At 41.7% G+C, this 12,885-nt stretch overlaps 2 protein-coding genes across 3 annotated transcripts in view; one reads left to right on the forward strand and one right to left on the reverse strand.

The window, feature by feature from the left end:
* The window catches only part of Pi4ka (phosphatidylinositol 4-kinase alpha), a 136,306-nt gene that overhangs the window by 55,861 nt on the left and 67,560 nt on the right, over positions 1–12,885 (forward strand). For both annotated transcript variants that reach the window (XM_078038827.1, XM_005334488.5), the window contains exons 15-19: positions 1,081–1,176; positions 1,549–1,732; positions 2,176–2,279; positions 4,581–4,749; positions 6,903–6,953. In XM_078038827.1, coding sequence (XP_077894953.1) covers positions 1,081–1,176; positions 1,549–1,732; positions 2,176–2,279; positions 4,581–4,749; positions 6,903–6,953 — 604 coding nt within the window. The remainder of the gene's footprint in view (positions 1–1,080; positions 1,177–1,548; positions 1,733–2,175; positions 2,280–4,580; positions 4,750–6,902; positions 6,954–12,885) is intronic.
* Positions 10,519–12,885, reverse strand: part of Serpind1 (serpin family D member 1) — an 11,731-nt gene continuing 9,364 nt past the window's right edge. Inside the window, exons 4-5 of the mRNA XM_005334486.5 lie at positions 12,160–12,304; positions 10,519–11,372 (exon numbers count right to left, since the gene is read on the reverse strand). Coding sequence (XP_005334543.1) covers positions 11,181–11,372; positions 12,160–12,304 — 337 coding nt within the window. The 3' untranslated portion in view covers positions 10,519–11,180. The remainder of the gene's footprint in view (positions 11,373–12,159; positions 12,305–12,885) is intronic.

Below are 12,885 nucleotides of genomic sequence, written 5' to 3' on the forward strand. Positions count from 1 at the left end.
TGTGGCTCAAGCAGTAGCGTGCTTGCCTGGCATGCGCGCAGCGCTGGGTTTGATCCTCAGCACCACATACAAATAAAGATGTTGTGTCTGCCAAAAACTAAAAAATAAATATTAAAAATTCTCTCTCTGTCTCTCTCTCTCTCTTTGGAAAAAAAAAATGTGAGTATTCCTCACAGATACTTGCTGTGTGAACTCCCGACTCAAGAACCAAATACTTTCTGATTTGCATGAAAATGACCCTTACTTCTCTGAATTCTGACTTCTCACTCTCAGAAGCCAAATCAGTACAGCCTCTCTGTCACACCCATGTTGTTTTCTGACACTCTGGCTTAGGACCCAAATAGGTATGGAGAGCAAGATACACCTTTAAGATTTTATGTTCTTTCAAACTGGATAACTACCCCCGCATGATGTGGCAGAAGCTAAAGTAAATGTGGTGAGGCTGCCCATTCTATACTAGTACAGTATAAAAATAAATAAAATAAATAAATAAAAATTTAAAAGAAGATTTTATATTTTTATGGGATTTTTTAAAATTTCCCCAAACTTTTCCCAATTGCATAAGCATTTCTATTTACCACTAAAACTTTGATAAAGTCTGGGGTGATGCTCAGTGGTAGAGTTCATGCTTACTTAGCATTAACCCTGGTTTCAGTTCCCAACACCAAGAAAATAAAAACAAAACCCCCAAACTCTTGATATCATTGTAATATTTCCTCAGCTATCTTGGGACCATCTATCTTTTGAGTAAGTCACTATAACTTTGTTAAGTTACTAACTTTGTTAGGAAATTTAAAAGTGCAAATAGGGTCAGTACAATATTCTGAAGAAAATGATTCTAGGCAAAATAATGAAGTTATTGTTTCCAGCTGAGATATTTTATGAAGTGGGCAAAATTTACAGTAATTCTTTGAATTCATTCTACATAATGATTTTTTCATTCAGATTTTTGGGGTAGAAATTTGGAGTAGTTATTTAAACATTGTAAACCTGAGAAAAGAAAAGAAAAAAAAACAGAACTGAAAAACTCTATCTTATCATTTTGATGACTAATATCACATGGTTTTCCTTGATCCTTAGGTGCCTGAAGGCTGGCTTGACAGTGGATCCAGTGATTGTGGAGGCCTTCTTAGCCAGCCTCTCTAACCGGCTCTACATCTCTCAGGAGAGTGACAAGTATGTTCCCATTGCTAGGGGCAGCAGTTCTATATGGTTTTGGAGGGGGCCTCTAGCATTGTACATGTCTGTGCCTCTTTTCTGGTCACGTGTAGGCATGTATTGGGTTTGTCACAGGTTTAAGGTGAAATCTATCTCAGAATGTTCATCCTGCACAACTGTGCTAGTAGAGAAAAATTATTGTCCTCCAGCCTACTGTCTGGGGCTTTGTCTTTCTGCTGATAGTTAAAGATTAGCAGGTGGTCATTTTCAGATGAATGCTTCATTGAGACTGTAGTGAAATCAAGGTCTGGATCATAGCCTCTGCGTTTTATTTCATTACTGCATACCAGAGAACTGTTCATCGGGTGCTTCTGTTCTTTCCTTCTGTAGGGATGCTCACTTGATTCCTGACCACACCATCCGAGCCTTGGGACATATTGCAGTGGCCCTAAGGGATACCCCGAAGGTCATGGAGCCAATTCTGCAAATTCTGCAACAGAAATTCTGCCAGCCCCCCTCACCCCTTGACGTACTCATCATTGATCAGCTGGGCTGCTTGGTTATCACTGGAAATGTGAGGAAGGCCCTAAGTGAGGCCAGAGCCATAAAACCCGCTAACCATGTGCAAACTTTGTTAATCTCCTTTGACTATATAAAATGTAAAATTACAGAGTAAGTTTACCTTGCACCTGAACTAAATACTTAACAAGTATTTCAACACCACATAGTGAGTATGATATAGTAGTTCCATGAGTGCTGGAGAAAAAGAGATTTAAATTAATTTCTTATCAACGTAAATGACATAAAATAGGATTTGAATTGAAGAACTTTCCTTTTAGCTTTTAGTTTGAGGTTTGCTTAAAGTTTTAGAAATGAATGCCCTTGAAGGTATTTTGTGGTCCTCAAGATTCAAGAGCTTTCCTCCAGGTGATGACAAGAGACGCCTTCTCCCATGTTCTGGGAAGGGCCTCATGAAGGAATCATGACATGGTAACAGTGCTTCTTGCTCTCTTCCAGCAATACATTTATCAGGAAGTATGGAATCTCTTCCAGCAGATCAGTGTAAAGGCCAGCTCAGTTGTATATTCAGCCACCAAAGATTACAAGGACCATGGCTACAGGTAATGCTTTTGCACCTTGCTATTGCTTTGGATCCTGACAGTACTTAACTCCCTTTGAAAATGTGAGTTTGGTGATTTGTCCTTTAAATAAAACTTTTTTTTTCCTTAAAAAAAGCACTACATGCTACAAATAAGTGCACAAGGGAGGAAATGAAAAGCCACATACATCTACCACGTGCAGTTGATCACTGGACATCTCAGTGCATGATGGTCCTAGCCCTTCCTTCTCTTCCCTTCTTAATAGGCCAAACTGCACACCCTGGTGACCTGCTTTTTTTTTTTTTTTTTTTGAGCAATATATCAGCTGTGCCATAAATGCTCCTCTGCATGTCACCTTTTAATAACTGCCTAGTATCCCATTGTATACTGGTACTGAGATTTGCCTAACCAACACTTAGCTTGAATGTTAGGTAGTTTTTCAATTTTTCTACCAGTAAATGCTACACTGAATTACCAGAAGCTGTATATCAGAGCATCATTAATGTTTTCCTTAGGTTCGATTCAGAGAAGTAGGATTTGGAAGGGTTTAAGGGAATAGGCATTTTAAGTCCTTGAATATTTTATTTTGTTTGAAATGCAACCAGTTTTCCCTGGAAGGCCAAGATGCTTCCTTGTCTTTTCCTTGCCTTTGCCTGAGAATGCCTTGAGGAAGGGACATGTCTCTCCAAGAGTTTGTCAGATCAACAGAAGAGAGGGAGAGGGAAGAAAGGAAGTCAGACAAGAACAGGAAGTTGGCAGAGGGAAGAAGAGAGTTTCTATTGATGTCTTCTTGTCAGCCACTGTGCTTCTCTCTTCCAGACCATTAAATCCAGACCTCAGAGTTTCTCTCCAAGTCAGTTTAATGGGCAGTAGTGTAGCTTCATGACCTTAGAAGGTTCCCAACCATTTTGTTCCTCAGTTTTCTCTCCTGCCAAAGAGACCCTATCTCTAATTGTATCAGTAAATGAGATTGTGTGTGAAAGCTCTCCATCATTGTGAGCTTTTGGCATTGTTACACAGTTGACCCTCCAAATGTGCAGATTCAGCATCTGCAGTCCTGGGGATTGAATGCTTTACCACTGAACTACACCCCCAACTCTTTTTATTTTATTTTGAAACAGGGTTGTGCTAAGTTGCCCAAGCAGGCCTCAAACTTGTGGTCCTCCTGCCGTAGCCTCCCAATTACCTGTGATTATAGGAATGTGCCACCATTTCTGGCATAGAGTGATTTTCATTGCTAATAAAAATGATTTATCCTCTTTCTCACCAGTGGAAGCATTTGCTGACCTTTGTTTTGCTCTTGACCTACCAGGTATATACCTAACTAATTGGGAAAGGAATACCTTTTATCATTGCTACTATTTGTTGTATGATTTCTGGAGATTAGACAGTGTGCTCAGTGCTTCACATGGTGTTTAATGCCTCTAATCCTACTTTTTAAAAAATATTTAATTTTTAGTTATAGGTGGACACAATACCTTTATTCTATTTTTTTGTGGTTCTGAGGATTGAACCCAATGCCTCACACATGCTAGGCAAGTGCTCTTGCCTAGCACCTCTGAGCCACAACCCCAGTCCCTAATCCTACTTTTGCTCAGGAAGAAACTGAGGCTCAAAGACAAGTGATACACTCAGGTACTCAACATGGAAGTGGCAGTCTGGCTGCCTCCAGGGTCACAGAAACCTAGCAGGCCTCACTGATTTTTGGCATATGGCTAAGGGGGTAATGTCAGCTTGACATCGAGTATTTGTGTGGCGCTGGCCACCATCCTGAGGCAGGTGATCCCAGGACACTTGAGCACTTCCTGCGTATTTGATATGGGCTAATATTAACATCAGCCCTGGGGTAGGAGGCATTCTGGGGAGATGCTGATCATCAAGTAAATATTTTATGGGTAGTAAATGTTGAATAAGACTGTTGGTGATTTGAGGGGGAAAAGCAGGGCTCAAGCAGGAAGTGTCTGAAAAGTATGTGTTTCCATATTTAGCTGTGCAGTAGGCCGTGGACTTTCAGAGGCAAGTGTTCTGAGCCCTTTTAGCGTTTCTAATATGCAGATTGCTGGAACTTAGTCCCTTAGAATCCCTTAGTGCACCTCAGGAGAAGACTGCAATCATTTCTACAGCAGTTCACTTTCTTTTGGGGGCTCTTTGTCACAAAGTTGGCATGTTCATCACCTGTTGAGAGTTCTTTGGTTCACAGGAGCATCATAAGACAGGCTAGATTTACCCAGTGTTACCTTGCTTCACCCTTACAGCGAGTACCGTACCCTGGACATAGTCAAGGGCCTAGTGGTGGCTATTATTTTGCTCCTTTCCCCTCAGGCACTGCTCCCTGGCGGTGATTAATGCCCTGGCCAACATCGCAGCCAACATCCAGGAGGAGCACCTTGTGGATGAGCTACTCATGAACCTACTGGAATTGTTTGTACAGCTGGGGCTGGAGGGAAAGAGAGCCAGTGAGAGGGCAAGTGAGAAGGGGCCTGCCCTGAAGGTAGGAAGGAGGAGGCAACCACTTGTCTTCCCCACTAGTGCCTCTGTCCTGCTGACCAGGACTGAGTCTTGAGGCATTGTCTTGATTAAAACATGATACCCTCTTTGTTAAGTACTTTAATACATCTGGAGAATGCAAGAAACAGTGAGGTGGGGTTCAATCTCAAGGATGCTGATAGGGGTCGGGGCAAAGATGACTGATTTATCAGATTTCATCTGGTTTATGGCAGTCACTCCCCCAACCCACATGACAGCATGACAGCAGCCTAGCATGGCCTCCCTCCTAGATGCCTCTCCCTTTTCTCATCTTTCTAAAGCTGGGGGTGAGGGAGAGGACTGTGACTGCACCTATGAAGACTTTAAAGGCCAATCAATGGAGGATAATGACAGCATGAGAAGGGCCAGGTTTGACCTAATCTCAGGCCATCCAAGGAATCAGTTCTTCTAGGACAGACAAAATGTGTTAAATTGTTTAAAAAAAAATTTGTTAAATTCCTAAGCAGACAGATTAGGAGGTGGTTAAGGCAGGAAAGGCCTCTTACCCCATCATCTCCCCATTGACACATTGTGGCCACCAGGCCCTCTACCTATTTCCACTTTCATCCTCCTTTGTTGTTTCCCTTGTTTCTGTTACCCAGTAAAATGTGCCAGATTCTATTCTAGCACAGGTCAACACAGTGTTTCTGTAAAGGGCTAGATTTAAATATTTTAGGCTTTACAAGCCTTAAATGGTTTCTGTTCAAAAGGACATTTTAGACTGGGAAGGTCAGAAATAAGGAGGTAACATCTGAGTTGACAATTGCAATAAGGAGCCCTACATTGATAGTCAGCCAGGATGGAGTAGCTAGTACAAAAAGACATCTTAACACCTGGGCCAGACTTGCTCTGCTGGACCCCTTGCCAGTGATTTGGTGACTGATTGATCAAATCTCCCAGGTAGTGCACAACTGAGATGAGTCCAATGCACAGGAGACAAAGCATCTCTTGCATCCAGCAGAACCCCAGGCATTGGGATGCAGGGGAGCACTGGTGATGGAGGGAGTACTAAGTATTGAGAAGGCAGAAGATATAATGTGTCACAGACCTTCTTTCCCCCAGGATTTGGGCCTCGGTGTCTCCAAAGGATACCTAGGACATCTGCCTCTTTTCTCAAGACTCTTGATTTTTAGTACTTCATTCAATACTGTAGGTTGCACCATGAGAGCCAATGCAGGGATCCCCTTTGCTAATCACTGAGCTGGATTCAAAGCTTTGAATTCTGGTCTTTGAAGAATAGTTCTTGCTTGCTAGCCAAGTGGTGAATCAGTATTTATTGAGTAGCTGTTGAGTTTTTCCCTCTGAGATATGAACTCTGGAATAAGGGCAGCCTGGAGGAGAAGTAGTGAATAGTGCTAGCAAATATATCACCCTGTTGATTTCTTCCTTGATGTTTTATGTATATGTGTATTACCTGAAATTGAATCTTAGCATGCTCTTAAACCTGACTTCTTTTACTTCTTTTATGTGCTACTGGGGATTCAACCCAGGGCTTCATGCATGGTAGGCAAGCACTCTACCACTGAGCCACATCTCCAGCTCATGATTTGTGTGTGTGTGTGTGTGTGTGTGTGTGTGTGTGTGTGTGTGTTTTGAACCCTGGAGTATTCTGCCTCTGACTTACATCCGCAATCCTTATTTTTTTTATTTTGAGACTAAGTCTAAATTGTCCAGGCTGGCTTCAAATCTTGTGAATCCTCCTGCCTCAGCCTCCCAAGTGGTAGGGATCACTGGTCTAATTGCAGATAATGTTTACAACTAATTGATGACAACCAAGTAGTAGGGATTACAGGCAAGCACCACTGTGCCTGGCTTAGATGAGCATCTCTATGCCTCTCTTTGTGTACACATCTCTGATCATTTCTTCTTTTTTTTTTTAGTATTTATTTTTTAGTTGCAGTTGGTCACAATACCTTTATTTATTTATTTATTTTTATGTGGTGCTGAGGATCTAACCCAGGGCCTCGCTCATGCTAGGCAAGCACTCTTCCACTGAGCCACAACCCCAGCCCTCTGATCATTTCTTTTAGATTAGGGAATTCAGGTGTATATGACATGGTGTCTTGTTTTTTAAAATAAGTGCATACTCATTGGTGACATTAGTTCTGTTCTTTCTAGGCTTCTAGCAGCGCGGGGAACTTGGGAGTACTCATTCCTGTAATAGCTGTGGTGAGTATTCATTAATCTAATGGTTTAAAACTCCAGGTACTGCACTCATGCACAGTATGTTTCTTAGAAAAATGCTGTTTTGAAACCCGAGTGTTTTGAGCTAGTGTCTCAGCCACCACTAGCTCTCCTTGATTGCCCCATAGGTATCACTCTTTCTCTGTGTCCCGTCCAAATCTCCTCTGCCAGCTGACCTGGGAACTTGCCTCGGTTTCCCTCTTGCATGACTCTCAGGTCCTAAGTCTGACTCTGTTCTCAACCTCTGTTATGACCCGCATTAATGCCTCTGACCAGTGTTGGCTCAACCTTTGTTTCCTCAGCTCTTTTCTGTGAGATGAGGCCTGGAGTCCTCTTGTTGGTACTCAGCCTGTGAAGCTGTAGCCCCAAGTCTCTTCTGGAAGCCATTGTTGGCACACTGGCCACAAGCCCTGCCTCTTATCACAGCGTACCAGGGTAGAGAGCTCATTTCCATCTTAATTTTATTTTAGTCTGTTTCTGCTTCTTTAAGATGACCTTTGTAGAAGTTATTTTTACTGTTCTTAGTGTTTCCCAATGGCTGGAAGCACATGGGTTTTAGGTTCATAACGATTGGGATTGGACTCCTGGTCTGGCATATAGGACTCTGTAGGAACTCCTGGGCTTCTGCCTAGGGTCAGTGTAGGCATAACCATTATCAATGACAGTTCAGAATATACATACTTAAATGCCCACTCACCTGACCTTTTACATGAATAGAATTAGTATTGTATTTTTAACAAAAAGTTAATGGTTATATTATGGGGGAGGAAACAAATATTTGATTTTGTTGCTCAACAAAGAGCATAGGGACCATGGGTTCTTGCATTTACTTTGTGGTTACCCCTTGAACCTTCTGGTGGAAATTGATTTCCAAAGGGTTTTTTGTTGTTGTTTTTTTATGTTTCCATTGTTTATTCTTTAAGAGAAAGGTATACTTTTTTTTTTACCTTTGGTGACACTGTGTCAAATTTCTTTGCTGAGTAGAAGGGCCAGTGGATGTAAGCAGGAAGGCTAGATTTTGGCTTTAATGAAACTGTTTACTTCTCAGGATCCTTGGGAACCTGGAGTCACTGGTAGGTTGAGTCATATGAACTTTGGGGCTACTTCTTGTTTATATTTAGTGATTTTTGTTTTGAAATTTTGTGAAATAGTATTCCTTCAGAAATATCATTAATTAAATTGCTTTTATTGTTATATAGCCCATTGATAAGCATTTTGAAAGTTATCTAATCCTTAGACACCTCATCATTCCACTGTGATAAAGCAGTGGTTTAATAAGATATATCCCTTGCTCAAAAAATAGTCCTGTTTATGAATTAGTATTTTCGGGGTTGTAGAACCTTTTGAAAGCTGTAAACTCACTCTCTATAGAAATGCATATATTTAGGCTGGAGATGTAACCTAGTGGTAGAGCACTTGCCTAGTGAGTATAAGGCCCTGGGTTCAATCTCTAGCAACACACACACACACACACACACAAATTCTCAAGGTTCTGCATTTTACCTCAGGGAGTTAAATGGGAATATCCAGAGCCTCCAGTTAGGAATCCCTAGGTGAGATACTCTGTTAGATTAAGATTAAAAAAAAAAAAAAAATCCTCGCCTGGCTCTTGCTAAATACCTATCACTGACCTATACCTTTTCCAGACTTTGATGTAGATGTTAGAGTCAGGTTTCAAACTCAGGCAGCCTGACTCAAATCCTGTACTCTGACTTAATATTCTACTCTAAAAATGAGTGGGCTGGTTTCTGTAAGAGGGAATCCAAATGGATATAAGTGAACAAAAAAACATAGAGATTGGAGCATTCTGACCTGTGCAGGAGTGTGAAGGAATCCAGACATGCTGTAGCTGAGATATTGCAGGGTACTTGAAAGTGAGACCATTGCCGTTCTGAGAAGGGGATAGATATGGCAAAAGACAGAGGCTAAAGACAGAGGGGTTTGTGTGTTTGTTTTGAGATGGGTTCTCAGTGTGTTGCCCAGGCTGGCCTCAAACTCCAGAGCTCAAGCAATCCTCCCCCCTCAACCTCCCAGATAACTGCAACTACAGGCACACACCACCATGCCCAGCTTTTTAAGATAGAATTTTTGAAGTAACTATCTTTAGAAATGGGAGAAGTAGTAACTCCACATCATGTACAACAAAAGAATTAGAAGTTATACTCCATGTATGTATGATATGTCAAAATATATTCTACTATCATGTAAAACTAAAAAGAACAAATCTTTTTAAAAAGTGCTGGGGATATTGTTCAGTGGTTGAGAGCCTCTGGGTTCAATCCCTGGTACCCTCCAGAAAGAAGGAAAGAAAGAAAGAGAGAGGAAGGAAGGAAGGAAGGAAGGAAGGAAGGGAGGGAGGGAGGGAAACCAGCAACAAGATGAAAAATATAGGATAAATACCAGAAAAGAACAATGTTAAAGTACATTGGAGAAAGAATGGAATAATTGGGTCATTAGCTATGTTAGGCTTCATCAAGAGGCTGAGAGGTTATGATGGGAAGTTTTGGTCTCAACCCTGATCTGTCCTTTTCTCTGTAGCATGCTGAAGCAAGGACTGGTGTAGGAAATTATAAAGTGAACAAGTGAGGAAGGTTAGCAAAGAAAAGTAGGCTCCTGGTCCCAGATATCTGGGTTTAGATCTAAGTCTGAGGCAAATCACTTCCCTTCTCTGAGCTTGAATTGTTTCCTCTGCTATAAAAAAGAGGTGATTCCAGTGCACACCTCCTAGAGTTGATTTGAGTTCTCAGCAAGACCACCCATGCAATGGCAATGCCTGCTTTCCCTTTCTGTTGTCATTCCCCTTCCGCTGCTCCCATTACTGGCATTAGCCTCATCTGATCTTTTGTGACAAGACTCCTTAAGTAATCTTGCCGGCAAGCCAGCCTGTTCTTGAACCCCATTCACACTAGATACTGCAGCTACATCATGGGCAGGTTTTAGAATCCTTCAGTCCTCCTCTTCCTCTCTTGAAAAGAGAGGATGAATGGTAAAGTTTCTCCTTCCAGGCTATGAGTGCTGCTCTTGTGACAGTGATGGTCCCCCTAATTGAAGGCTTAACATAACTTTTGCATTCTGAGCAACTTTTTTGGATTTCAGGCACTCTGTCCAGGTAGTGAGGGATCCAGAAATACATTCCTTGGCTGTTGCCTGCTTTATCAAACTATATCCACTACAAAATCATGTCTGAAGGATGAAAGCTAAAGCATGGACCCCACTTAAAGACAGTGGAAAGACTGGGGATGACTTAGAGCATTGTTTCAGGGATTCCATGCAGACCTCATTCTTTTTTTTTTTTTTTTTGGTGAGGTTTTATTTGGTTGGTTGGTTGGTTTTGGTACAGGGGTGCTGAAGCACTGAATCACATCCCCAACCCTTTTTATTTTTTATTTTGAAATAAAGTCTCATTCAGTTGCTAAAGCTTATCTTAAACTTAATCTTCCTGCCTCAGCCTCCCAAGTTGCTGGGATTACAGGTATATGCCATCATGCCCAGTAGGATATGGCTCTTTTGAATTCAGCCTTTATTAAAGAAAATCGAATTAGAGACACAGTAAATGTGGCTATCTTTATTTATCTCTAGGGTAGAAGACATGGCCTTGTGTACATACACTGTCCTCTGAGTAGTAGTGAGATGACAGTAGGACATTTACATGGATTTGGAAGATTAGGCCTTGAGAGAATTAAGACCCAATGCTCAGGGAACCCTTTGTATGTCTCAGGTTATTTCTCTCCTGGGCATTGGGAATGATAATAATTAGGCACCCTCTTTGGGGTGAAAAATTAGTCATGTAACTCATCTCTGTGTTTTGATGGGGGTCCCTGGTTGAGAAAGGCTTTAAGTAATAGGGCCAGATGTGCAAGATGGGGCTGTCAGGAAAGAAGGTGCTGAGTACACTTTATAGGTTTGCTATGAGGAGGCAGGAAGAAGGTGAGGGAGTCTGTTTTCAAGACTCTTTAGGAACACCTGACACACCAGTTGGTTATACTAGTTCCTGTTGACTTATGGCATTGTTTAATATGCAAAATTGATCCCAACCAGCTTCTCAGTTGTTAGTAAATTTCTTCTTCCATAAGAACCTTGATTCTGTTTGGTAACGGTAGAAGTCTTGGTACCAAAACATCTCTGTCCTCATTGATAGAATGGAAATAGAATTGGTATAGGGGATTGAATCCAGGGGTGCTGAAGCATTGGATTGTGCCCAGGTTGCCATCTTTAAGACCTGGCAGGGTTTGCCACTCTCCCCATGAAGAGCAGACAGCTGGTGCGATGTTCGTAGACCAGAAACAGAAAGGGTCTGTCAACAGTGAAACGAACTTGAGTGGACAATGGCATGAACCCAACGGTGGTCACAGCCGCAGCCTGGGTGCCCTCTTCATTTACTGTGATGGTACCTTGGTGTTTGAACTGTTTCAAATTGGAAAGAAAAATTGTCAGATTCTATAGGTTGGTACATAGATGATAGAACATCTAATAGAGTCTAATTTCCTTTAGAAAAATGTCCAAAGACCACACAAAAATCACAAATCACAACTGGCAAAAATCACAATTGTTCAAAATTACCCTTGAAAATTTCTTTCATCATCTGTCAGTTGCAGTTAATTGTGCTTAGAGGCCATGTTATAATCACAAGTACTTACCTGTATACTCTAGAACCACATTCATTCTAAGTTGCAACCACAGTCTGAGAAGCTTTGGGAACCAAGACAGCTGCTGCAGACCCCCATATCCTCCTAAAAGTCTGGACTGCACATGCACTAGGTGGGCAGGGGCCTAGATCGGCCATAACATTTGGCCTGTTATTCACTTTCTTTTGCTGAGTGTCTGTTTGTTGGATTGTGAAGTTAAATGTGTGTGTGTGTTGTTCTGGGTGTTTAATGGGTCTTTCACAGTTCAATTGAGCATAGCTATTTCACAGATTGGAGCACACATCTTCCTTGCTTGGGTATCACAATAATAGGACTCATTCCAAGGCTATTCCTGTGACCACTCTGCCTGGTGAGCATCTGGCAAATGCACTACCCTCCCTGGCTGCAGAACTGAATACTTGTGTGCCACAGCCAGACCCAGAAGAGCTTCAGCAGCCCTGACTTGGGAAATGAGACTGAGTGGAGGAGGGCTGGAAAGGAACAGATGGAGATGGGAGTTAGGCTGTGACTGACCCTTAGACCAGTGCAGACAAAGGAACAGTTACCAGGTCAATGGTGATCCTTTGGTCTGAGATTCCTGACATGTTGCCATTTTTGTCAAACAGCTCTGTGATTCCCATTGACTTCAGGGCCTCCACCAGATTGTAGTTCTTCTCCAGCTTGAATTTAGGCAGAAGCACTTCTCGAGTTCTAGTCAAAGAATAGGAAGAGGCACAGTTTTATTGAATCACAAATAACAAAAGAATAATGTTTTTCCTGATGAGTGTGCACACCCTACCATGTATTGCATTTACTGCAAAATTAACATAGCACTTATTCAAATTTATAACCTGGCACTGTCAGTTGAGGATTTTGGAACAACCACCTACTGTAATTCCAACTACAGTCAGCCCTTTGTATCCATGGGTTCTGTCAACCACAGATTAAAAATATTAGGGGGAAAAGTTCATCTGTTCTGAACATGTATAGACTTCTTGTTCTCATCATTATTCCCTAAATACTTTAGTACCACAACTATTTACATAGCATTTACATTGTACCAGGTATTATAAATAAGTAGAGATTATTTAAAATATAGCAGAGGATTGCATAGATTTTATACAAATATAGACCATTTCATATAAGGGACTTGATTGATATCCTTTACCAGGGGATAGTTTCTGAGAACGGGAGGATGGAAGGGTGTGCTGAGAATGGTGATCTGGTGGATGGTATGTGGGTGGACTAAGAATAGAACTTGCAGGTTGGTTTGGCTTCCTTGGGTTCAGGGT

Source organism: Ictidomys tridecemlineatus, chromosome 2 (genome assembly GCF_052094955.1).
Source record: "Ictidomys tridecemlineatus isolate mIctTri1 chromosome 2, mIctTri1.hap1, whole genome shotgun sequence".
NCBI classification, from domain to species: domain Eukaryota; kingdom Metazoa; phylum Chordata; class Mammalia; order Rodentia; family Sciuridae; genus Ictidomys; species Ictidomys tridecemlineatus.